Below are 27,691 nucleotides of genomic sequence, written 5' to 3'. Positions count from 1 at the left end.
GTTAATAGTACGTCTTCAGTGTCTGTAACAGTAATAGGAATGGAATACAGGCAAGACGTTCGGCAGATCACCTATTAAAATACAATTGTTACAGCATGCTAGGAAATAATAGAAATAACAAATTTAATCTATTAAGATAAATGGCTTTTTATATGAGATAAAAGTCTCCAGATCTTTGAGAGAGACATACAGTCATTTGTAAAAAAAGTGGAAAGTTCATCTTTAGTGTGTGGCCAAACAGCAAACACATCATCGGCGTAACGGTACCAAAGATATGGTTGAGGATGAATGGATGAGAACATAGTATCTTCGAATTGTTTCAAATAGTAGTTTGCCAAAGGTGGAGACAGAGGGCTACCCATGGCAGTATCTTCAATTTCGAAGTACCGTCTTTCGAAAACCCACATTTACTGGCAGATAAATTCACAAAAAGTCTGCGCACCACATGTCTTAAAATCATTTCTTAAATCTCTAATTCATAGAGCACATAAAGCTTGCTCTTCCCCAATTATCTTACAACAAGAACTTTCCATCATTAAAAAGTTAATGGAATCAAATGATTACAACTCCAATCAAATCCAACAGCTACTTGACTCTTATGTTCCAACACCTACAGTTTCTTCAACAGTCCGCAGAGTTCCTATTCCGTACATTCCAGGAATCTCAGAACCTACAGGTAGAATTCTGAAAAAGTATCATTTGATTCCAACGTATATTCCTATCAACAAAATTTCTTCTTTATTACCTTCTACTGAGGATAAAGTGTCTTCTCTATCTTTGGCTGGCATTTACCAAATACCTTGCGAATGTGATGTCTCTTATTTTGGACAAACTGGCTGTTCTTTGGAAAAAAGAATAAAAGAACATCAATATCATATTGATTATAACAAACCTCTGAAGTCTGGTCTGGTGCAGCACAGTATTGACTCTACTCATAGTGTCCAGTGGGATAAAGCAGTTCTCCTCCATAGATGCAGATTCAAATATGAACGCTTATTCAAAGAAAGTTGTGAAACTATCTTACACTGACCGAATTTAAATAGAAATGACTGTATGTCTCTCTCAAAGATCTAGGAGACTTTTATCTTATGTAAAAAACCATTTATCTTGATAGATTAAATTTGTTATTTCTATTATTTCCTAGCACGTGGTAACAATTGTATTTTAATAGGTGATCCACCGAACGTTTTGCTTGTATTCCATTCCTATTACTGTTACAGACACTGAAGATGTACTATTAATTTATTAATTTTAGTACGAAATATCTGTCCTTTTACTAATTAAAGATATCACTGTGGTTTTTACGTGTTACTTTATTATTTAATTACTATGCCACAGGTTTTGCAAAAAATCACACTTAGACTATTGTTCTCAGATTTGGTCCCCAGGATTTGAAGAGGATAAATTAACTGTGGAGAGGGTACAAAGGCAGATAACAAAGATGGTTTCAGGACTGTACAATGTTAGTTATGAGGATCTGCTGAGGGAATGTGGACTGCAGAGTTTGGTGGATAGAAGAAGGAGAGGTGATATGATTGAGACTTTTAAACTCTTGAGAGGTAGTTACAGGGTGTTGACACTGGAGAGTTCTTTCGCTTGGTTGAATAGCGGGAAGGAGTGATGACAAGAGACCATCCCTGGAAGTTACGAAAGGAGACTGTTTGCAAGAGGGTGAGGAGTGGTTTCTTTGCATGGATGGTGGTTGAACCATGGAATGCATTGCCTGATGGAGTGGTGAAAGTGAGAGTGGTCAATGAGCTTAAGGAGTGGTATTGATAGACTTTGTGTTTCTCGGGGGGGACCCCCCCTTGATGAGTCTTGATAGACTTTGTGTTTCTTAGGAGAGACCACCCATGATGAGTATTTTGACTCCATGGAGGCCTGAATAATAATAATTCTTTTTCACTCAGGATTTTAATCCTGGAAATCATGCAAACTGGCTCACAGAACAAGTGCAATTAACATATGTAATACAGTGTTATTATATTTTTGTTAGCTCCAGGTGCAATTCCAATAAAACCAAGTGAAACTACTGAATGAAACCACTTTTTGCCCAGGACCGAGTATATAGCATAGGGAATCGACCAACCTTAGTCAGCAAAGGTTGGTCGATTGGTAGAGCCTCTGCTATTAATGGCTCACGGAAAAGGTTAAGCAAGTTTGAGCGTGTTTAGTAGTTGGAAGGGAGACAAACATTCAGTGCTGTTGGCACACTCTCTCTCGATGAGTCTTTGAACTCCCTGTAGGTGTCACATAATAATAATAATAATAATAGCATCCCATGCTTTCCAGAATATTGGTTATTGGTTTTACTTTCACTGCACGAATACCTTGTGAATGTCTTTAGGTGGTAGATAAATTTAACATCTTGTGAGATCACCACCATTGGTCTGAATCAAAAAAATATATATATATATTCTTGGATTTTTTGGGCTATTTAACCCTTATTCCACAAATTACTGTTCTATCATTTTACAGCATTAATTCTTGGGATTTAGAGAGAGAGAGAGAGAGCATTAGCATAATGATCTAGAAGTATGATAATACCATTTCAGAGTGTTCAAGTATTAGATAATGCTTACAGATAAAAAATGAAACTTTTTTTTATAGGCCAATGCAAGCCATTCTATAGTTGATTGCTATCATGATCTCAGTCAGCGACTTAGCATTGCTATTCATCATGAAGAACAGAGATGTGGTTACTTAACTAAGCAAGCTAAAGTAATGGTAAATGCTCATGATGAAGTTGCTGCACTTCCAGAAGGTAATTGTTTAAGTGAAAAGAAGTTTATTTTTTAATAGTCTGACAATTTTTAATTTACTGTTTGTGCTTAAGGGTCAAAGCTGTATAACTGAGAGGAGACCTCCACATATCCTTTAAAGGAATGCGGTGAACCAACCAACGCTTCTGACCTAATGTCCAATCCTCACCTTCTCATGGTGCACCCTGTTGGGTATCTAACTGGATACTGAATAAACAAGGATGGACTGGCAATTTCTGATTTAGCCGACCAAACTGTATTCTTATTTGCTTAAACCAAAATAAAAAATGATGGTACAACATGACAAAATTTCATGCCTGCTGGGGTGTCTCCCAGATAAACAAGGCCCCAGTTGTTTTCGCCAGGGAAACCAAGGCGAACAGCTAAAAGTCAGCTACTGGAACAAACCCTAAAACACACCCCAACTCAATATAATCAGAGGTGAAGATCAGTACTATCAACATAAGAAGCCTGAATGACAAAGAAATGGAGCTAGCTGAAGAATTTGATAAGTACCAGATCGATATAATAGAGGGTGACTGAAACAAAAAAGACAAAAACTGGTGAGATTATTCTGAGCAAAAAATACAAAATGTTATATTCAGGAAATAACAATCAAGGAAAAGAAGGAGTAGTCATAGTATTCAATACTAAATACGAGGCTAATCTTCTTGAATGGCAGGCAGTCTCAAGTAGAGTAATGTGGGCAAATATGAGAATGGGGAACTGCACAATGAGACTTATTTGTGCCTATGGTCCCACAGAAGGTTCTACTAAGTTAGAAGTGGAGGAATTTTTTGAGGCTTTAGAAAAAGCAACTGACACAATGAAAAAGGAAAAGTTGGTCCTTGTTGGGGATCTAAATAGCAGAGTAGGAAATGATTGTCAGATACAAAAATATTTTGGGAAAATTTGGAGAAAAGAGCAAAGCTAATAATAATGGCAAATATCTTTTGGATTTCTGCTCAGGACATGGACTGGTTATTACTAACACCATGTTCCAACATGAAAATGTGCACAAATTCACATGGAGAGAAGAGGCAAGGAATAAGAAAAGTCTCATTGACTATGTTATTGTTGATAGGGATGTTTTCTCCCTGATGTCTTGCACCCGGGAGAAATTTGAAAGTGTACAGAGGATTTGAAATTGGAAGTGATCACTATTTAGTCTTGAGCAGGATAAAATTGAAATTCACATTGAAAAGAATTACTTGTAAGAAAGTTTTAAAGCGAATAAATGTTGGGAAGCTTTCAGATGTGAACTGTAAACTAAAATACACAAAAATTATTGAAGAAAAAATGAAAGAGTTTGAGAACAGCAACCAAACCATGGAGATTCACTGGCAAGCCTTGAAGAAAACACTGATTGATTCAGCCAGAGAAGCATGTGGTGAGGTTGTCTGCAAGGATAGAAAAATCAGATCTCCATGGTGGACACAGGAAGTTAAAGAGGCAGTGCAGGAAAAGAAGAAAGCATATCTTCTTTACGCTATCCAGCTGGCTTAGTGGATAGTGTATCTGCTCTCCAGCCAAAGAGCTGCGGATTCAAATCCCGACGTGGGCATGGATGTTTGTGATTGTCTGTGGAAATAACAGTGGTGGTGGTAGGCATTAGATGGCATTGGTGTAGTTGTGGTCAGTTGTGATTGAATGGTGGAGACGGAGTTATGGAACTAGTGCCTTCCCTCGATGAGTCAGTCCTTGGACTCCCTGGAGGTGTAACATAATAATAATAATATCAAAAGTTCCTGGCAAATAAGTCAGCTTGTGCTCATATAGAATACAGAGACAATGGAAAAAAGCTAAACACTGTGTAAAACTGGCTAAACAAAAGTCATGGGTGGACTTTGGCAAAAACATACAAATTATAAATATCAAGAAGGTGGCAAAATATTCTGGAGGTTGTTGAAGAAGCTCAAAAATGGAGGAAAGAGTGCTGTAAAAGGAATTAGAGATGATAAAGGTGACATGAAAACAGGAGAAAAAGATATCCTTGAAGTATGGAGTAATTATTTCGAAAAATTGCTAAATGAAACAAGCAGTGATGACAGCACAGTGGTAAAAAACACTGACCAGGCATGTAGTCAGGAATACATATCCATACTTGAAGTAGAAAAGCCATCAAAGGCTTGAAATGTGGAAAGGCATCAGGAGTAGATGATATTCGACCAGAAATGCTGAAGTATGGTGGTATAAGAGTCTTACAGTGGCTGTACTGCATAGTTCAGAAGGCGTGGACAGAGGGATGAATGCCTGATGATTGGAGTAGAGCTCTCAGAGTACCCATATATAAAAAGGGAAATAAAACTGAATATGAGAATTACAGAGGTATTTCCCTACTGAGTGTTCCTGGCAAGATCTATGCAAGTATACTTGAGAAACAGTTGAGAAGAATTGTGGAAGAAAACATTGGTGAAGAACAAGCTGGATTCAGGCCAAATAGAGGCTGTCAGGATCAGATCTTCACTTTACGACAAATAGTCGAGAAATCATGGAAATATATATAACAAAGATCTGTATTTACGTTTTGTCGATCTGGAAAAGGCATATGACAAGGTGCCAAGAAAGAAGCTATTCAATACGCTACAGTTATATGGTGTCAATGGGGCATTATATCAAGCAATACTTAGTCTATATTTGAGTTGTAAATCAAGAGTTAAGATTGAAGGAAGTACATTACAATGGTTTAATGTTAAATCTGGTGTGAGACAAGGATGTACATTATCCCCTCTGTTATTCATTATTTATATGGATCACATTATGAAGGAAAGTGGTATTAAACATGATATCAAAATTGGAGATGTTAATGTCAGCTCTTTGCTTTATGCAGATGATGTTATATTTCTAAATAAATCTGCTACAAGTTTACAAGATTCCCTTACTAAATTGAATAACTGTTGTAATAGATATGGTATGAAGGTCAGTAATAAAAAGACAAAGATAATGAAAACAGGCAGAATTGTTGAAAATGTAAACTGCATTGTGAATGGAGAACCTGTGGAACAAGTAAAACATTTGAGTTACTTAGGCACTGTTTTTAGTGAAGATGGTAAATTAAATATGGAAATAGACAACCGAATCAACAAATCTGGTATGGTAGGAAGCTAGTTGAATAAATTCATATGGAATAAGAGAGAAATTAGTCGGAACACTAAATTAGCTGTATACAAGACAGTGTTCAAACCATTTTAACTTATGGATTTGAGAGCTGGGTCAGAAGTAAAACACTTGACCAAAGACCAGAGACTGCAGATATGAGAGTCCTGAGAAAGATTAGAGGCATGAACAGATGGCATCAATGACAATATCATATTAAGAACGAGGAAATTAGGAAAGAATTTAAACATTGTCAGCATCCAGGAATGCGTTATTAGTGCTAATCTCAGGTGGTATGGTCACTTAAAAAGAATGGGAGAGGAAAGATTAGCAAAACAAGTGTTCTCTGCCAGTTTGGCAGGAAAACGGCCCAGAGGAAGACCAAGATATAGGTGGATTGATATGTATAAAGTGCCGTAGATGATAGAAATATAAGATCTGATAAGATCTTATATGTTATCTGTTACTTTTGAGTAACAGACTGATTTGGAGGAAAATTGTAGATATGAAGTTAGTAATAATGTAAATTTTTCATGTGGTACTATCATATCCTGTACACCCCCTTGAGGGTACATAGCAGGAATTTGATGGTGATGATATTTCTGAAATACTGATTGTTTATATTGTTATTATTTCACTGGATATCTCCATGGAGTCCTTTATTGGACTCATCCATTATGTATCATGCAATGTCTGCCACGCCTCCCTTTAAAGTCATTCACTTGCCCTAAATGACTTCAATTCATGACTCTCTGCCATGAATGGAAAAGTCTCCTATGTTATAGAATTGTAAAATGCTGACCTATATGTCTCTATGTATCCCTCTTTTTTTATAGCTGTTGAACAGACTATAATCCACACTATTTTAATATAAGAAAAATATTTCACATTTTATAAACTCAATATTATTGTAGTTATCTACCTCTGCATTTCCTCTATTGTTTCCAGATCTGTCTGATAATCATTCAGACAAATTAGCACACAGCCCTCCTGATCCATCTACATCAGGGCTACTGTGTGCAGTTGTCCCTTGGCTTCGTGATTTGCTGAAACTTTTCTTTTATAACAGGGCGAAATTCTTTTATGTAGTTGGCAAATGCAATGTGTTTTCCTAATTTAAGATAAATATATCATCAAGGACTTCATTATCATTAATGGCTCTAACAGGCACTTAAGTGTCCATGATCTTCTAAATATCCTTGAATTTCATAACCATAACTTCAGGATAAGGTGATTAGCCCTTCTTATTTTTTGTCTGTAAATTGTGTGTGTTCTAGGAGGAAAAGCCCTGATAAAGTTTCTTCACATCTTAGATGCCATTCGAACCCAGGTCTTTCCAACCAAAGGGCTTCACATATGTGAACTCAGCTACAGAAGTTCAATCCAAAGACTTACCACACCTAAATTCACTTTGTTCTCCCATTGAAAAAGCAACTAGTAATTTTATATTTAATGTTTAATGGCTTATTCCTTTATAATATTCAGCTTTCTCCTTTTATTGAATATAGTAATAATGCTAGCTTTTATCAAAATACTTGAAGTTATGCTATTATAACAACACTTATTCACTAAATTTGGAAATTGAATGTAATAAGTAGCCTCTATTCTGTCAAGGCACATAGCCTTCAAATTTTTAGAAGTTTTCAGAACAATTTGACTTCATATCATTTGGTCTGTGTTGTTGTTTCTAAGTCGAATGTTATTGTAACTTCTGAAATACTGAAATATACCATAAGGATTTGTAGTTAATTTATGATACATAATTTTGCATTAGCTTTTCTTTGCTGTTTATTTTCTTTTATAACTTTACAAGCCAAAATCTATTGACTATGAATGTCATCTTATATTTCTTAAAAACTTGTTCAAAAATTCTTGGTGTGTGGTATTTTTCTGTGTTTCTTTTATTTTTATACTTTCTCTCCCCCCCCTTCTGTTCTAGATATTCAGGTATGCTATTGTTTTTCTTCAGTATTATTATTTCTTTTTTTTTCCGAAGTATTATCATTCTTTCTTTTTAAATCATTTTTTATTTATATTTAATTGTTCTTGCCTCAATGTTCATTACCTATTTTGTTAATAGCTTATTTTTATATCTGTATACAGGGCTTCAGAAATACTACTTAAATATGCTAACCACAAAATAATTTCACTTAAAAAAAAAAAATGAATGTTATGATGACAAATCAAAGTAATACATTCTTTAATTCTCACTATCCAATGATATGGTTTCCTTTAATGTGGATTTAAAATGTGCATTACAACAAAGCTCATCACAACTCAGTTTTTGTTTTCTTTCCTTTATTGTTCATAATGAATTTATATAAATTGTCCATAAAATAAATAAATTAATAGGAAAGAGAATAATAAAATTCATGAAAACAAGAAAGTATATAGCACTTGATGTGGAGCCAAACTCACTTTTCATAATGCACTCAGTCACGTGATCCAGTCTTTGACTTGTCTTTGCAAGATAATTATTGATTTTATTATTAAGATAATTATTTGCAAGTTAGCATACTGATATAACATGCGGTGAAAGGCAAATCATTGTGTAATCTGTGCAGAACACAAAGTAAATGGCATGGATTTCTCAAAAATGGTAATATTACATTCATGGCATAGTACCATTTTACAAGTCTGATGGACCATTTACAAGTCTCATGGTCCATCAGAATATCACATTTTCTACATACATGGGAAGATGTCATGGATATTGATGTAGTGTGGCTGAATAAGAGAAAAGAATGAGTGGGTATGTAGAAAATGTGATATTTTGATGGACCATGAGACTTGTTTAAATATGAGTAGGGAACATGCCGTTGTAATTTAAACAGCAGTTGAAGACTGTGCGAATGTTCAGATAGTATATGGAAGTGATAGCGAGCAAAAAAAAAAGAGTTCAACTGATAATAAAACAAGTGATAACGATATTAAAAAAACAGAGTGAAATTAATGATAGGAAAGATTAATAATAAAATTCATGAAAACAAGAAAGTAGATAGCACATGATGTGGAGCCAAACTCACTTTCCAACTGTTGTAATTCAAACAGCAGTTGAAGACTGCAAATGTTCAGATAGTATATGGAAGTGATAGCAAGCAAAAAAAAGTTCAACTGATAATAAAGTAAGTGATCAAACACAGAGTGCAATTAATGACGAGGTGGTGAGTGGAGTTGACAGTGAATAAGTGTGTGTGTGTGTGTGACTGGCAATAAAATAGTGAGAGTGAATGATAGTGAAAAAAGGATACCAGATTTGAAAGCTGAGTTGGTGAAGATGCAGCATATGCAGAGTGAAATGAAGAAAATTGGCGATATGTGTAAAAGAGTGAAGAAGAAGAAGACCAAAATGACATGCATGAAAAAGGTAATGAAAGACCTGTAAGTTGCGTTGTATGGCAGTTTGATTTATAGAGTTGTGGTAAATGAGAAGATGCACAAGGTTTGTTTTTTTGGAAGTTTGAGGCATTGGATATGAGGAGTAAGCAAGTAAAGGAGTTAGTACCGGTAGCAGGAACAAATGACTTGATAGGAACAGGGAAAATGTAAAATTGGATATCAGGAGGTTGTTGAGAAGGATAAAAGATAATAGTGTGATAGGAAAGGTATATAGTTTGTTGTCCAGGTATGACAGTGATAAGATGTGGCAGACAAAAAAGAGAGTGATTAGTCGAGTGCCTCAGAGTTCTACACTTAGGCTACTGGTCTTTAATTTGCATATTAATGATATTGGGAAAGTTTTTTTTTTTTTGGTGGGGGGAGGATGCAGTTATTTGTTGTTGATGCAAACGTGTGGAAGAGAAATAATTGATGATGATGTGGATGTCCTGCAGGATGATTTGAATAATTTTGCAATGTGGGGGAAGGATAATAACTGTAAATTTAATGTTGCAAAATGTAAGAATTATGCATTTTAGGTTGAAAAGGTTACATGTTTTTCTAATGTTGATGGTACTGGATTGCAGGAATTTGATGAGGCTTGGGGGGTAATGGTAATTGTGGACTGAGAGTAGTCGATGTGCAGAGGGCATACTGCAAAAGTTGGTAAAACAGCTCAAAGGATTACTTTGTGTTAAAAACACACTAACAAGTAAAGATAGGCAGTTATTATAATAAGTTATCAGTTTAGTCAGGGAATCTTGCAGACTTGTAGCGGATTTATTTAGAAGTATAACATCATCCACATAAAGCAAAGAACTGACATTAATCTCCAATTTTGATATCAAGTTTAATACCACTTCATAATGTGATCCATATAGATAATGCCCCACTGTCACCATACAACTCTAGTGTTTTGAACAGCTTCTTTCTTGGCACCTTGTCATATGCCTTTTCCTGATCGACAAAACTTAAATACAGATCTTTGTTATATTCCCATGCTTTCTCAACTATTTATCGTAAAGTGAAGATCTGATCCTGACAGCCTCTATTTGGCCTGAATCCAGCTTGTTCTTCACCAAGCTTCTCTTCCACAAAACTTCTCAACTGTTTCTCAAGTTTCAACCAGGAACACTCAGTAGAGAAATACCTCTGTAATTCTCACATCCAGTTTTATTTCCCTTTTTTATATATGTGTGCTATGAGAGCTCTACTCCAATCATCTGGACTCCATCCCTCTTTCCAGGCTTTCTGAACTATGCAGTGCATCCACTGTAAGACTTTTATACCTCCATACTTGAGCATTTCTGGTCGAATATCATCTATGCGTTTCCACATTTCAGGCTTTTTATGGCTTTTTCTACTTCAAATATGAATGTGTATTCTTGATTGCATGCTTGGTTAGTGTTTTTTACTACTATGCTGTTATTGATATTGATTGTTTCATTTAGCAATTTTTCAAGTTAATGACTCTCATACTTCAAGGATATCTTTTTCTCCAGTTTTCATATCACCTGTATCATCTCTAATTTCTTTTACAGCACTCTTTCTAACATTTCTGAGCTTCTTCAACAACCTCCAGAATATCTTGCCACCTTCTTGATATTTATTTTCTATGTTCTTACCAAAATCTTCCCGTGACTTTTGTTTAGCTAGATTTACAGTGTTTAGCTTTCTTACGTTTGTTTCTGTATTCTCTATGAGCACAAGCTGACTTATTTGCCAGGAACTTTTGATATGCTTTTTTGTTTTCCTTCATTACCTTGAAAAATTGCTAAATTTTTCAAGGTAATGAAGTAACTTCCTGTGTCCACCATGGATTCTGATTTTTCTATCCTTTCAGATATTCTCACCACATGCCTCTCTGGCTGAAGCAATCAATGTTTTCTTCAGTATGGGCTTGCCACTGAATTTCCGAGGTTTGGTTCCTGTTCCCAAACTCATTTTTTCTTGAATAATGTTTGTCTATTTTAGTCTACAGTTAACATCTGAGAGCTGCTGAACTTTAAAACTTTCTTACATGTTCTTTTCAATTTGTAATTCAATTTTATCCTGCTCAAGACTAAATAGTGATCACTTCCAATTTCAAATCCTCTGTACACTCTGGTGTCCTGCACCAGGGAGAAAACATCACTATCAACAATAACATAGTCAATGAGACTTTTCTTATTCCTTCACTCTTCTCTCCATGTGAATTTGTGCACATTTTATGTTGGAACATTGTATTAGTAATAACTAGTCCATGTCCAGAGCAGAAATCCAACAAGTATTTGCCATTGTTGTTAGCTTTGCTGTTTTCTCTAAATTTTTCCAAAATACTTTTGTATGGCTGACAATCATTTCCTACTCTGATATTTAGATCCCCAACAAGGACCAATTATTCATTGTGTCAGTTGCTTTCTCTAAAACCTCAAAAAATTCCTCTACTTCCACCTTAGTGTAACCTTCTGTGGGACCATAGGCACAAATATGTCTCATTGTCCAGTTTCCCATTCTACTATTTACCCACATCATTTTACTTGAAATTGCCTGCTATTCAAGATTAGCCTCGTATTTAGTATTGAGTACTATGGCTACTCCTTCTTTTCCTTGATTGTCCTTGCCTGAATATAACATTTTGTATTTATTGCTCAGAAAAATCTCATCAGTTTTTTGTCTTTTTTGTTTCAATCACCCCTATTATGTTGATCTGGTTCTTATCCAGTTCCTCAGTGAGTTCCATTTCTTTGCCATTGAGGCTTCTTATGTTTACAGTGCCGATCTTGAACTCTGATGATGTTGAGTTGGGGTGTGTTTTTAACCGGGGCGACAGCCCAATCAGCATGAAATTCTTTCATGTTGTACCATCATTTTATATTGTGGTTTAAGCCAGTAAGAATATAATTTGGTTGGCTAAATCCCAAATTGCTTCCCATCCTCGTTTGTTCAGTATCCAGTTAGATGCCTAACTGGGTGCACCGTGAGAAGGTGAGGATTGGGCATTAGATCAGAAGCCCTGGTCGGTTCTCCTCATTCCTTTAAAGGCTTTGACCCTTAAGCACCTGGTTTCTTAACATTAAAATAATAATAATAATAATGGTTTCTTAACATTAAAAAAAAATGAGAAGTTATATTTTTTTATGAAATAAAAAAAATTGTTTTGTCTCCAGTTTGCAGCTACTCACGTAATGGCCAGATCTACTGGCTTTTGGACAAGTAGGTAAGCATATTTGTCGAGCTCTGCTTGTAAGTTACTAAAGGGGCTGCATAAGATTGACACAAAGATAAATTTTCAATATATGATATAAATGAGTCATCCATGGAAGTTATGTAAGAGCATAGTTTCTAAGGGTGTGTGGACTATATTTTTTGTGTGAAGAGTAGTGAATAAATGGAATGGATTGCTAGAATTAGTTGTGACAGTGAATAAGTTCAAGAAGAGTTGATAGGTTTTCTGTGTTTAAAAATTAGTCTGAAGGCTAACGATGAGCCTTCAGAATCCCTATAAATACCTGTGATAATAATAATAAGAAAAGGCATTGTAGAAATAGTTCAGTAATGAAGTAAAAATTATTATAATTTATACGCATTTTTGTAGTAATTTTTTTTTTATTAAACTTAAAAATGGAAAGAAACTAAGAAATTTTGCACTTTTAATGACTTAAAAATAACAAATAACAAATAGAAAGAAAACAATAAAGTGATAAACAAAATATGCTTAGAATGCTAGAGGTCCACTATAAATTATGTAAATGTTTACAGACATCAAGCATGTGTGTGGCAGACATGTTTTTAGCAGATTAAAATTAAAACATGGATAAGATGGTGGAAATATGTACTAAAAAGAATCCTACAAATGAAGATGTTTTTAGAGCTTATGCAAGATATGCATAGCCGATATATTTACCAATAATGAATGAAACGGAGAAGAGATAGAAACTACAAACAATGTTGAACTTCGTCTTGTTCTGAATGCATTCAAAATATATTATATTTTTGAATAATTTACTCTGCACCCATTTCAAAACATCTCATTCACTGTGAAGTTATTTGACCAAGGATAGCTGCCAGCAAATTTATTAAACAAAGTTTATTTCCAGCTCTCCGGAAATAAATTTCTGGACCTGAAATCCTTAATTTGAACACTGTAGCATTCCATTTTAAAGATTCACAAAAATATTTGCAATTTTAGTTGTTGGTGTTAAAGATACCAAGCTATTTTAAACCTGGTTTTACTCCATTTCCCAAGTAAGCAAACAGACAAACAAGTCAAGTTTGCACCTGCAAGTGTTGCAAGTCTAACTGACCCCACACGTAGTGCAAGAGCTTATTCTACTTTTACCATGAGTTGCCTTGGTCTTGCACTACGTGCGGGGTCAGTTAGACTTGCAACACTTGCAGGCGCAAATTTGACTTGTTTGTCTGTTTGCTTACTTGGGAAATGGAGTAAAACCAGGTTTAAAATAGCTTTGTATCTTTAACATTTATTATACCCAAGGTAAAATACTCCTCCTGAGATTTTTATTTAATAAGGTAAAAACACCTTATGGTAACTTGTTCTGGTAAAATACTTATAAGCCCTATATTACTAAAATCTTGGTATTTCTAGCCTGGCCTCCACTGATGAGACCTCACTAAAGGTCGAAACCGGTCTGGGTAGTGGCCCCTTGCCTTTAATACAAAGTATCATACATCTCCTCCAGGAGATGGGCTTTGCATTAAGGGTAAATATTAAGATTAGTGATCAGAGCTTAATTCTACTTTTACCATGAGTTGCCTTGGTCTTGCACTACGTGCAGGGTCAGTTAGACTTGCAACACTTACAGGTGCAAACTTGACTTGTTTGTCTGTTTGCTTACTTGGGAAATGGAGTAAAACCAGGTTTAAAATAGCTTGGTATCTTTAACATTTATCATACCCAAGGTAAAATACTTTCTACTTTAGTTGTTGGCTTTCACTAAAAGTTATAACCCAGTTATCTTCACTTTCTTCTGTCCTTTTATCTTCTTTAAGGTTCAGAACTTTATTTTTCTTTTTATAAGAAAGACTGAAAAAACAAACAGTCATTAAAAACTCAACCTGCCATATCTTCATCCCCTAACAGTTGTTTTGTCATAACAACTGATAAAAGTTGAACTCTTTTCTTCCTATATGGAAAACTTCATAAATATCTGCTATCAAGTTCCAAAAATCTCCTCATTTTTCTCATAGCAGTATTATAGTGTTTTTCTCACTCCACACTTCCCATTTTTGTTTCAGTCATGAAACAAGAAAAATTAGCTGCTGTTACATGCTATAGTTATGCCACATCACTTGAAAACAGTAAATCTGACACTTTTGAATTCTGCATGAAAATATATAAGTTTTTAATAGCAAAACAAGTTTTCCATATCATGAATACATTTAAATTGAATTATACTTATTATTCCAATAAATAAATTTATAATCAAATTAATGCAGTCATTCCATTCAATATTAACTTTATTAACAATATTACCCCAAAATTTTAAAACCTTACATTTTGCAACAAAGAACTGGCATCCCCACTACCATGCCCAATCACTCTCAGTCTATTCAAGTCTTGTTAAGCCACTCCTCATAGTTCATTCCAAATTTGCATCATCTGCAAATAACTGTACATCCACATTTAAATCTTCCCCAATATCATTAATATACAGGTTAAATAGCAATGGCCCTTAAACAGAACCTTGAGACACACCACTAGTGACTTTCCTCTTCCTAGATATTCTCATTCCATCTGCTCATTCCATTCATTCACCACTCTCCAAAAAAAGAACATAGTCCTCACACCCTTATTACTAACCACGCTTTAGACAGCTTCCAAGTGCGATCCCTTATTCCCCCCCCCCTATTCCACATGTATTGAATAATTTCTTCTGTGTCAATCTTATAGTATCCCTTTATTAACTTTATTAACCCACACACCCTCAATCTGTCCTCATAGGGAACATTCCACAGACCTGTCACATCTTAGTCAATTTTCTGTGAATCTCCTTCGCCACCTCCTGATCCCCAAGAAATGTAGGTGACCTAATCTGTGCACAGTAGTCAACATGTGGCTGAATCATAGCCTTATAGAGAGGAATAATAACCTTCCTATCTTTTCTTGTCAATGTGCTCTTCAGCATCCAAGTAATCCTCTTAGCAATTTTCCAACTCTTGCAATATGTTCTCTGAATTTCAAATCTCTATCACCATCTGATCCCCAGCCTCATCAATTCCACATGTATTGAATAATTTCTTCTGTGTCAATCTTATAGTATCCCTTTATTAACTTTATTAACCCACACACCCTCAATCTGTCCTCATAGGGAACATTCCACAGACCTGTCACATCTTAGTCAATTTTCTGTGAATCTCCTTCGCCACCTCCTGATCCCCAAGAAATGTAGGTGACCTAATCTGTGCACAGTAGTCAACATGTGGCTGAATCATAGCCTTATAGAGAGGAATAATAACCTTCCTATCTTTTCTTGTCAATGTGCTCTTCAGCATCCAAGTAATCCTCTTAGCAATTTTCCAACTCTTGCAATATGTTCTCTGAATTTCAAATCTCTATCACCATCTGATCCCCAGCCTCATCAATTTCCTATAAATTAGTATACCATCAATATGATACAAAGTGTGTGATCTTTTCATTCCAAAGTGATTGGAAACTTTACATTTAGAACATTGAATTCACAACCATTGTCCTTTGCCCACACTGCCAATTTATTTAAATCATCTTGTAAGATATCTATGAGTAAATCACCTTTATCAACTATTGTACTCCCTAGTTTGCATCATCAGCAAGCAACTGAATGTTCCCCCTGAAAGAATAGTGGTCCTAGTACAAAGCCCTGGGGCACTACATTTGTGCTATTTAATCTTGTGCTAGTTACTGTTCTTGCTTGCTTGATCTCTATCACTCTGTACTCTGTATTGCTCATGGGTACTGATCACCTTGTTTATATTCCTTCCACCATGTTTTTTTTTTTTCTTGCAGGTCTTACTTTATATTGCTAGTTATCCACTGAATCCCTGCTCACTTTACCCTCCTCACCCTGGGTATGCACTCTGATACTTCCTTCCTCACATAATCCTTGGCCACTTTCCATACACTAACGACTTTCATTCCATATAGTTTCTTATGCCATGACCTTGCTCCAAGTTGCCTACTGAATTTGTCATAATTGCCAGCTCTGTATTTCTGCATAAAGCCTTTCTTGACTGAAATTTCCACACACTAAGCAAACTCCCTGGACAAGACTGCATGGTCACTTTTCCTGATCCGGAAGTAACACACTACCACAAGAGTGATTGTCCTATTTTTCTTACAGCTGTTACAACAGAAAATATTGATTTTGCATTAAAAATCCACTGAAACAGTTTTTTAAGAAATTTCCCTTCTGCAATTTTAGTAATAAATAACATGAAAATGTTATGGAATTGTGTGTCAAGAATTTTTTTGTTTGTTTGTTCCCCCCCCCCCCCCAGTCCATTGGCCATCTCAGAATGATGAAAAGCTTACTGATATTAAAAAATATTAGTAAACTTTTCATTATCTTTAGCAAATTTCAAAATATCGGAAATTACTTCCTTTATTTCATTTAATTTGACTAGACTAGTATTTAAATGAAATAGTTTTACTATCATTATACGGACTCATATAGATAGAAAAAAAGATTGCAAAACTTTTTAATGTGGCAAAAATTTATTTATGTGTCATGTTTTTCAGATTTAAAAGAGTCTCCTTATCATCTCATTTTATCGAAAAGTCAGTTGTCTCAAGATTTGCAGATGGTTTACAAAGGGTTAGTCATATTATTATAATTGCACGATATTAAAATAAAATTTATTTGGTTTCCTTTGTTTGGTGTTATATTTTGATCTCAGTTTAGACTTATAGAAAACATGTTTTTCAAAGCAAATCAGTATGATTAATTTGTGTTCTAAATCAAGTGAAATCCAATTTAGAACACCAAACTGATACAGCATGAAGCTCAGTTCTGCATGCTTAAGGTGTCAATAGTTGTCTGTTATCTGGATCAGGATGTTGTCAAAAGTAGTCAGTATCTAATGTCTGGAGCAGATTCACTGTTAACTAGCAAGCAATGAGATGTGGCCACTCACACCTCATTATTTATTAATTATAATTTTCATCAGTCAATACCACCAACGTGTGGTAATGGTAGCATCTACCATTTCCACTTGTTGGTTCTTACAGGAGTCATAACAAGACAGAAGCTACAGCTTTCTTCATCAGTACCAAATTCCTTCCATTACACATTGTTGGACATATTTTGAAGATATCATGCCTTCAGTAGTCATTCTGGAAAAAAAAAAATCTAGGGATATCTTTTATTTTAAGAATACAATTTCAACACATACATTTCTAGAGTACATCTATAGCAGTCATGAAGTGCTGAACAGTTTAATTTAAAGTTTTTATTCCCCCCCCCCCTCCCTTAGTCTGCCTGTTGGGAAAATTGCTTTATCATAGATGCAGTCAAGTTCTATCTATACCCAGAAAAAATATTTTTCTTTTGTCAGACCTACACTTAACTAAATGTTATTTTTTTAATGCTGCAAATAGGCTTAAGGTTAGGAAAGAACCCAAGTCAAAATCAATGAAACATTTGGAAAGCGAGTTTTACAGTCCCAAACATAAAAGTTCATTTCTCACCAACAGAGCATATGTCTGTGCATTTTTTTTTTAATAAATAGATGTCTTTTTTAGGAATCAACTATATATATATAGTTGAATGATATTCTGGACTGTTAAATCTCTCTTGTTATTCAAATTAAGGGGATATTAAATCCCACATTGTTTTAAAACCGAATAAGAAACTCAAAGATTGCAGAGAGTTTCATGCCGAATATAGTAAACTATAAAAGTATCGGCAGTTCTAACGTGAGCTAATGCAAGTAGTCCTAGTACGTAGTACAATCTCAGGCAACTCATTGCAAAGGTGGGGAAAGTTCTGATCGCTAATCTTGGTATTTTCCAAGAACACTAGTAACCGCCGCAACTCTCTGATTCCAATCTTTGAGTTTCTTATTCGGTTTTAAAACAATGTGGGATTTAATATCCCCTTAATTTGAATAATGTTTATATCGCCGAAATGAAGCCTATTGGCTCTTTATATTTAAGTAACTTAATGGTTGCACCTGTTTGACAACTCGTATAGCAGAGTATATAAGTTCATTTTGCTATACCCTTTGGTATCTATTTGGTCTAGCTACTCACTGATAAAGCCTCAAAAAAGGCTGAAACCGGTCTGGGTAGTGACCTCCCACCATAATGTAAAAACAGCATACATTTCCTAGGAAATGTGTTTTTACATTATGGAAAATACCAAGATTAGCGATCAGAACTTTCCCCACCTTTGCAATGAGTTGCCTGAGATTGTACTACGTACTAGGACTACTTGCATTAGCTCACGCTAGTAACCGCCGATACTTTTATAGTTTACTATATTCGGCATGAAACTCTCTGATTCCAATCTTTGAGTTTCTTAATCGGTTTTAAAACAATGTGGGATTTAATATTCCCTTAATTTGAATAATGTTTATATCGCCGAAATGAAGCCTATTGGCTCTTTATATTTAAGTCTCTCGTTATTTTTATAATGCTTGCATAGCTAGTACAGTGATGCAAATATTTTCATATTTGTATCACTTTACTGGTATGATATGAAAATATTTGCATTATTGAATTATGAAATAGAAATACACTTTTATTAATACAGACCAGTATTTTACAAATAAATTATTAAAACCTACCAGTTTCGCCAGCAAACTGTCTGGCTTTTTCAAGGTATTACGGAGATATGAAAGTAAATGCAAATTAAAAGGAACATAAAAAACGTTGTAAACCAAACTAGTATCTATGGTTACACGTTTCGCGTGACAGAGATGGCTTATTGTTCTTATTCATTATCACGCATGCGTGTTTGTTGTAGAACAATAAGCCATCTCTGTCACGCGAAACGTGTAACCATAGATACTAGTTTGGTTTACAACGTTTCTTATGTTCCTTTTAATTTGCATTTACTTTCATATCTCCGTAATACCTTGAAAAAGCCAGACAGTTTGCTGGCGAAACTGGTAGGTTTTAATAAATGTTTATTTGTAAAATACTGGTCTGTATTAATAAAAGTGTATTTCTATCTATAAAAACGACCAAAAATGTATACCTTGAATTATGAAATGTCAATACAGTAGCATAATCCATAAATACTTGGATTATGCTGTCTGTTAGGTCATACAAGGCCACATATGAACAGTTCTTGAATACTTATACTGCTGAGAAGTAGGTTAACTTTGGTTTATACAGTGAAAGATCTAAATCTTTGTGACTACATATATAAAATTTGACCATATGAACATATTGTTATAAAGGGATGGCAACACAAAAAAATATTTAGTTATATCTATTTCATGAGGTTTCACACCTTTGCACTGGGTTGTGTCTCAGATGTATTATATACAGAGCATTAGTTAGGTAGGCATATTTTTTACAAATTCATCAATATGTATGGCATGCTATTTTCGCCTTTTTTTTTTTTTTTTGTAAAATTTATTTATGAAATGTCTTAATGGGGAAGAAAATATCAATGTAATGTTATCTTATTTCAAGTCTCTCTCTCTCTCTCTCTCTCTCTCTCTCTCTCTCACACACACACACACACACACACACACACACACACACACACACACACACACACACACACACACACACACACAGTCTTGCCATAAACACTATTACAACTTCTTCACATCATCCTGCCTACAGAATTGCATGCATCTGGTTCTGTTAGTGGTGCTGTACACAGGCACAATAATACCTATTATTTCATGCTAAAAATACTCAGGATCAATAGGACGCTTGTGTATTGGACTATTAACTTTGATAACAATACAGAAGCTGTATCTGGCTACTGAAGAACAGATCGACCCTGCTGCATTAGAATGTAACAACTTGTGAGAGCTGTGAAGGCATGCCTCTTCCATAATCCTTTGAGAATGCAGAAAGTGATATCGTGAGTGATGAACATTTCGCAGAGAATGATGTCACATGTACTAACTGATAACTTGGGGATGAGAGTCTATTGTCATTCTACTAGACACATCCTAACACCACAACTTATGCAACAGAGGATGATAAAATCAAAGGCACTTCTCTGGCAGTATGCAAACAGACAGAAAGATATCCTCTTCACAGATGAGAAGATTTTTACCACTGAAGAGTTGTTTAACTGCTGAAATGATCAGGTATATGCTGGTTGGTTGTACTTCACATGCCATAGCACCCAGGATTCGATTCAGAGAGGTCATCACTCCTTGTCAGTGATGGTTTGGTGGGGGATGACTTATCAGCAGATATCAAGTTGCATTTCTGTGAGAAAGGAATCAAAACCACCGTTAAAGAGTATCAAGATATCATGCTGGAACTTATAGTACAGCCTCTGAACAATACCTTTTTTCACATTAGGCAGTGGACCCTCCTACAGGACACGGTCTCTGCACAATCAGATGGTGATATGTGCCCAACCACATATCACCATCTGATTGGTCACCTGGAAGTCCCAATCTGAATCTGTTGGACTTCAAATTGTGGTTGGAACTTGAGAGAGTAAGAGACTGTGAGAAACAACACCTAAGCATCATCATCGTGAAGGTGAATTTGGAGTGAGCAGTGGCAGTGTTTCTGTTGTATATTGTGCGTGCCATCATTGATATGTGGCCTTACGGACTTTGTTTGTTTGTTTGTGTGTGGGTGTGGGTATGGGCAAAAGGGGGACATTTTGAGCATTGCGTGCTGCTATATGCATGTTATACATATGGTGTGAAAGCTGTAAATGATTTAGTTATAAAAACGTCTTATATATATTATTATTTGTATGCAGATACAAATTGGTTTATGAACATGTTCAATAATTTTAATGACTTAAACCACCGAGATAATTAAGAATAAAAGTTTAATATGGACACAACTAGTTTCGTTGGTAAGTCAGTATTTGTTATAGCTGTTTAATATAATTAAGAATCCTGAAGGTTTATTTAGGAGTATAGCATCATCTGCACTTCAAAGATAAGTCAAATCTTTGATAAATCAAAGAGCTTGATGGAATATCTCTGATTTTGAGAAACGTTTTAATCTTGCTTTCATAATAAGATCCATATAGATGATGGATCATCTATATGGATCCTTATATAATAACCTTACAAATTTTATGACTTATTTTCCTCTGATTTGATTGTTCATCCAACCATCACACTACATGCATGCTCACAGCATTCTCAACACATTTTGACAATTCATTCCACTCACCCATGACTTTCTATGTAAAAAAAAAATCTACTGTTCCATATTTATGGCATCTTTGCACAGCTTACAGTGTCTCTCATGCTTCCCCCCTTTCACTTTCCAGCTCCTCCATGTGAAGCACCTGTTCGTGGTAGAGGGGGGACCTCCCAGTGATGGTACTGGCCCTTTTCATTCTTCCTCTTTTTCTTTGCTTTTCTTCCCATATTCTTTGCTCTACTTCTCCTGAGTCTTTTTCATTATCCTTTTTTCCAGATGACCATCACTGGGATTCAATGTCCTGTTGTCGTGTTTGCCATGCAGTGCGACCCGTGGACATCTGGAATGGGGGGGGGGGGAATCCTGATAGTCTTGCACTGCTTTGGCAAGACAGGCAGTCCTGGATGGCCCAGCCAGGATCAGTCGACTTGCCTTCCCTAAGGGTCAACAGTGTTGCAGTAAGTCTTTCACCCCATGGTCTGGGGTCGGGATTCTAGGCTTGCTGTAGTGCTGGAATAGTGTCCAGGTTGCCCTGGCGTTTCACTCCTGAGTGCAGTTTTTGCTTGCCAGTCAGTGGACATCTATGTGCGGCTCTATGGTGGGTGGAGAGCTCTTGCACAGAACCAAAAACTCCTTTAGCATGAATCCTTCATCCTCAAACATTTCAGGGGCCCTAACTAAGTCCCAACCAAGTACTGATGGCATAGATACAGCATATGGAAACAGAAATAAGAAACAAAAGATATATGATACTATTGGAAGTTTTTCCAATTGGTTATACTATGAATTAAAGATAACAAGAAATCATATACTTGGTTTAATCCTTTATCCAAGTGTAAGCAAACAAAGTTTGTGCCTGAAATATAATCAGGACAGGGCAACTCATATATAGAGGCTAATGACTTCACATCACTTGCCTTAGTATCCCATAATGCAAAGCACATATCCTTACAGGTATGTATAATGCTATGCATTATGGGAAGGGTCACTAGCCTGTTCTGATTATATTTCAGGTGCAGACTTAGTTTGCTTATACTTGGATCAAGGATTAAACCAAGTATATAATTTCTTGATATCTTTAATTTATAGTACAGTAATCCCTCGATTAATGCCCCCCCCCCCCCCAATTAGTGCATCATTTTTTTTCGATACCCAAATTCGATTAGTGCACCTATATACATCTTAAAAATAAATGTTACAGATTTTAAAAATTTTCTATCTATACATTTTTATGGCTAACTATTTTAAAAAATCACTCACCAGAATGAAATAATTTAGTTACCAATTTAAAACATTTTACAAAGTTATTTTTAATTGTATACTACACTACTTCAATTTATACTATGTTTCTAATTTTTATCCCCAAAATTTATGTCATCTGCTATGGTATGCCCAAAGATTCAAGATCCTTCGACACTTCTGTGCATGTCACAAAAAGGAGAATCCATTCCGATAATAGGGTAATCAGTCCATCTTCTGGGATGAGTTGTTTATTATTGCACGTAAGAAAATTAACTTCTCTTTTATGATCATTCTAGTTTTTAAAGTGGTAACTATTTTGCTTGTATAACAGTTGGGAAATTTTTTCTAATAAAGCACATGATTTCGTGTGTTGGCAACCAATTCGTACGTCCTTCATTTCTTTCTCCCCTTCAGTGATAACATCCAAGAGTTAATTAAATCTCATTCTGAAGAATTGAGTGATTCCGACCTGCTAAATTTAGATGCACAGCAGGAAGATCCCGAAGAAAATTTAACCACTGATAGTCAGCCAAAAGACATTTTACAGAAACAATTTGAAAATATTTTTCGTACAATTGAAGTTTTGCAGCAATGCGTAGAGGCTGACCCTGATGAAGAGTGAAGCAGTAAAATTTGCAGAAAAGTAGAAGAGGCAATAGGACCATACCGTTGGATGTATGAAAAAAAGGAACAAAATGCTCGCCAAACTACATTAGCTCAATTCTTTGTTAAGAAGTAGAATAATAAAATTGATATTCTGAATATGTTTTATTGTCTTTCATCTTCATGGTTTTCTTTTAACTAGGCCCTGAGACATACCTTAATTCTTTTATAAAAAAATTAAGGTTCAAAAAAGAAATTTCAGGAATGAATTATACTTTTTCCCATAGGTTATTATATTCGATTAGTGCATTTTCAATTATTGCGCCTGTTTTAAAGAACACATTAGGTACACTAATCGAGGGATTACTGTATAAACATGTGGGAAAACTTCCAACAACTATCTCTAATCCAGAGTATTTTAGTATTTTAAAGACTTGGGAGTGAATGGGGACAGGAAGTTTAAGTTTAGAGGGTATATTGCAAAGGTAGCCAACACAGCACATCAGATCACATGGTTGTTAAGAACACACTATCAAGCAGGGATAGGGAAGTTATTGTTTCCCTATATAAGGCCAAATCTGGACTAATGTGTGCAGATCTGAATATCCAGACCCCATGGAGTTGAAGAAGTGGTGGAGAGGATCTAAATGCAAGTAACAAAGATTGTGGCTGGTCTATGGAATGTTCTCTATAAGAATAGGTGGACTGTGGTCTTCAAAAACTGGCTGATAGGCAAAAAAAGAGGACAGAATACCACATGGAATTCTGTCAAAATGCCTGAAAGAAACAAGAAACGGAAAATCACCTGGAGAAGATAAGCTAGGTTCAGAACTATATAAATATGCAGGAACAGGATTCAAAGAAAGACTTATTATTTTTAAATAAAATTTATTCAACTGGTATCCCCCCCGATAGAATGGGAAAGAGCAATTGTGCTTCCTATCTTTAAAAAAGGTAATAGAGATGACCCTGCAAACTATAGAGGTATCAGTACACTAAATTCCTGTTACAAAATATATAGCAGAATCTTATCATCATCATCATCTTCAAATTCCTGCCATGTATACCCTCAAGGGGTGTACAGGATATGATAGTACTACGTGAAAAAAATTACATCATTACTAATTTCCTATCTACAATTTCCCTCCAAAACAGTCTGTTACTTGTCAAGACTCCAACATTATCAGAACTTATATTTCTATCGTCTAAGGCACTTTGTACTGTATCAATCCACCTATATTTTGGTCTTCCTCTGGGTCGTTTTGCTGGCAACCTAGCAGAGAACACTTGTTTTGCTAATCTTTCTTCGCCCATTCTGTTTAAGTGCACATACCACCTGAGATTAGCTCTGCTAACACATTCCTGGATGCTGACAATGTCAAGTTCTTTCCTAATATCGTCGTTTTTATTATGATATTGCCATTGATACCATCTGTTCACGCCTATAATCTTTCTCAGGACCCTCATATCTGCAGTCTCTAGTCTTTGGTCAAGTGTTTTACTTCTGACCCAGCTCTCAGATCCATAAGTTAAAACTGGTTTCAACACTGTCTTGTATACAGCTAATTTAGTGTTCTGACTAATTTCTCTCTTATTCCATATGAATTTATTCAATTGACTTCCCACCATACCAACTTTGCTGATTCTGTTGTCTATTTCTATATTCAATTTACCATCTTCACCAAAAATTGTGCCTAAGTAGCTGAAATGTTTTACTTGTTCCACAGGTTCTCCATTCACAACACAGTTGACATTTTCAATGATTCTGCCCATTTTCATTGTCTTTGTCTTTTTATTGCTGACCTTCATACCATATCTATTACAACAGTTATTCAATTTAGTCAGGGAATCTTGCAAACTTGTAGCAGATTTATTTAGAAATATAACATCATCTGCATAAAGCAAAGAGCTGACATTAACATCTCCAATTTTGATATCATGTTTAATACCACTTTCTTTCATAATGTGATCCATATAGATAATGAATAACAGAGGGGATAATGTACATCCTTGTCTGACACCAGATTTAACATTAAACCATCTTCCTGTATTTCCTGCAATCCTAACTGTTGATTTACAACTCAAATAAAGACTAAGTATTGCTTGATATAATGCCCCATTGACACCATATAACTGTAGCATATTGAATAGCTTCTCTCTTGGCACCTTGTCATATGCCTTTTCCAAATCGACAAAACTTAAATACAGATCTTTGTTATATTTTCATTCTTTCTCGACTATTTGTCGTAAAGTGAAGATCTGATCCTGACAGCCTCTGTTTGGCCTGAATCCAGCTTGTTCTTCACCAAGCTTTTCTTCCACAATTCTCAACCATTTCTCAAGTATACTTGCATAAATCTTGCCAGGAACACTCAGTAGGGAAATACCTCTGTAATTCTCACATTCAGTTTTATTCCCCTTTTTATATATGGGTACTATGAGATCTCTACTAAAATGATCAGGAATTCATCCCTCTGTCCAGGCTTTCTGAACTATGCAGTGCAGCCACTGTAAGACTCTTATACCACCATACTTCAGCATTTCCGGTTGAATATCATCTACTCCTGCTTCCTTTCCACATTTCAAGCCTTTGATGGCTTTTTCTACTTCAAGTATTTATATGTATTCCTGACTGCATGCCTGGTCAGTGTTTTTTACCACTGTGCTGTCATCACTGCTTGTTTTATTTAGCAGTTTTTCAAAGTAATTACTCCATACTTCAAGGATATCTTTTTCTCCAGTTTTCGTGTCACCTTTATCATCTCTAACTCCTTTTACAGCACTCTTTCCTCCATTCCTAAGCTTCTTCAACAACTTCCAGAATATTTTGCCACCTTCTTGATATTTATTTTCTGTATTCTTGCCAAAGTCCTCCCATGACTTTTGTTTAGCTAGTTTTACACAGTGTTTTGCATTCTTGCATTTGTCTCTGTATTCTCTAAGACAGTGCTTCCCAAACTTCTGGATGTCAGGGGCCCCCTTTGGAAAAATTAAAAAATTTCACGGCCCCCCCTCGAAAAAAAATCGTAATAGAGAGATATATTATTATAATATTTATTGTATTTATATTCAATACAAAACATACACAGGGAATATTGCAAAAATCAAATGCATGTATTACATTTTTTGCCTCTTACCGTTTGGTTCTGAAGACGATGCGGGCTGTTCTGGTAAAATATGAAATACTGTCCTTTTTTTTGGGGGGGGGGGGTCTGTTTCTGCTTCTGATTTTTTGCGGGATTTTTTATATTTTTTTATCAGCCATTTATCCATCTCAGGGTTAAATTTTTTTAACTTAGAATAGATCAAATAATATCACTACTTACCGAAACTGGCACACCACAGACTGACAACATGAAATTAGTGAATATTACCTGAATAAGGGAATCCTCGGACCAGGAATATTTTTCTCTTTTGTGACTTTTCTCCCTTTACGGTAATTAAGCCTAACGCGAAACAGACAGCAAAGGCTGGTTATTAAAACGTGCATATGATTGGTGTGGTATTAACAAAAGATCGCGCAACCGAAAGATAAAAGCATAGCTGACAATTGAGTTGAAATGCTAACTCTCTTCAACCGAATTCCATATGTGAAACTGCCATAACATTCATTATGTATATATTACTACGTTTTAACACTTTTACGAATTTTAACACGTTTACAATTTTACGGTTGAATTTTATTACTGCCTTGGGAAATCGAACTCACACACATCTAATTAATAACAATAGTTTTTAGTTAGATACTGTGTTTGCCCATGCAACATATGGATTTGTTTTAGTCTATACAGCATAGTTTCTGTATGAGGGGACATGTAATTCATTAATTAGTGTGTTTTTATCCCAGTTGTCTCTAATTGCACTATTTGTTGACAAATATATTACACAGCCTGCTCATACCTTATTCACTGGCATAATAAAAGTACCTGTTTTTATTGCCTCTGCAGTATAGTGGCTGTTAGGGAGGGAGTGTTGTTTACCACTGCAAGCAAGTTACTATCTCCCCACATGAAGCTTTTTAACATGTGTGAAGTATATGCGAAACTTTTATTTGTAACATAAAACTAGCTCGGATGACAGTGATAATATAAAACGAGTTTTGATACGTATATAAAGTCAATATCAACAGTCCTGATTACAAACGCGTGATGAAAGGGACAGGAAGATTTGGAGCTTCCCTGGAGTGCATTCGAAGTAAATACAATTAACTACTGCTTTGAAATGAAACATATGAATAAGCAATATTTACTAATATTCATTAAGCGCCGAAATACGCAGGAAGCAAAGTTTGTGAACCAACACCAATGTATGAATTTTTCCA

At 35.4% G+C, this 27,691-nt stretch overlaps 1 protein-coding gene across 2 annotated transcripts in view; it reads left to right on the top strand.

Annotated features, from left to right (window-relative positions):
* The window catches only part of Nprl3 (GATOR complex protein Nprl3), a 654,348-nt gene that overhangs the window by 213,832 nt on the left and 412,825 nt on the right, over window positions 1-27,691 (top strand). For both annotated transcript variants that reach the window (XM_090398550.1, XM_090398549.1), the window contains exons 5-6: window positions 2,611-2,764; window positions 16,954-17,029. In XM_090398550.1, coding sequence (XP_090254676.1) covers window positions 2,611-2,764; window positions 16,954-17,029 — 230 coding nt within the window. The remainder of the gene's footprint in view (window positions 1-2,610; window positions 2,765-16,953; window positions 17,030-27,691) is intronic.

The sequence above is a fragment of the Typopeltis vanoorti genome, chromosome 9 (assembly GCF_054136105.1).
Source record: "Typopeltis vanoorti isolate ZY-2024b chromosome 9, IOZ_Tvanoo_1.0, whole genome shotgun sequence".
NCBI lineage: Eukaryota > Metazoa > Arthropoda > Arachnida > Uropygi > Thelyphonidae > Typopeltis > Typopeltis vanoorti.
Note: the sequence above shows the minus strand (reverse complement) of the source record. Positions and strands in the feature narration are given on the sequence as shown.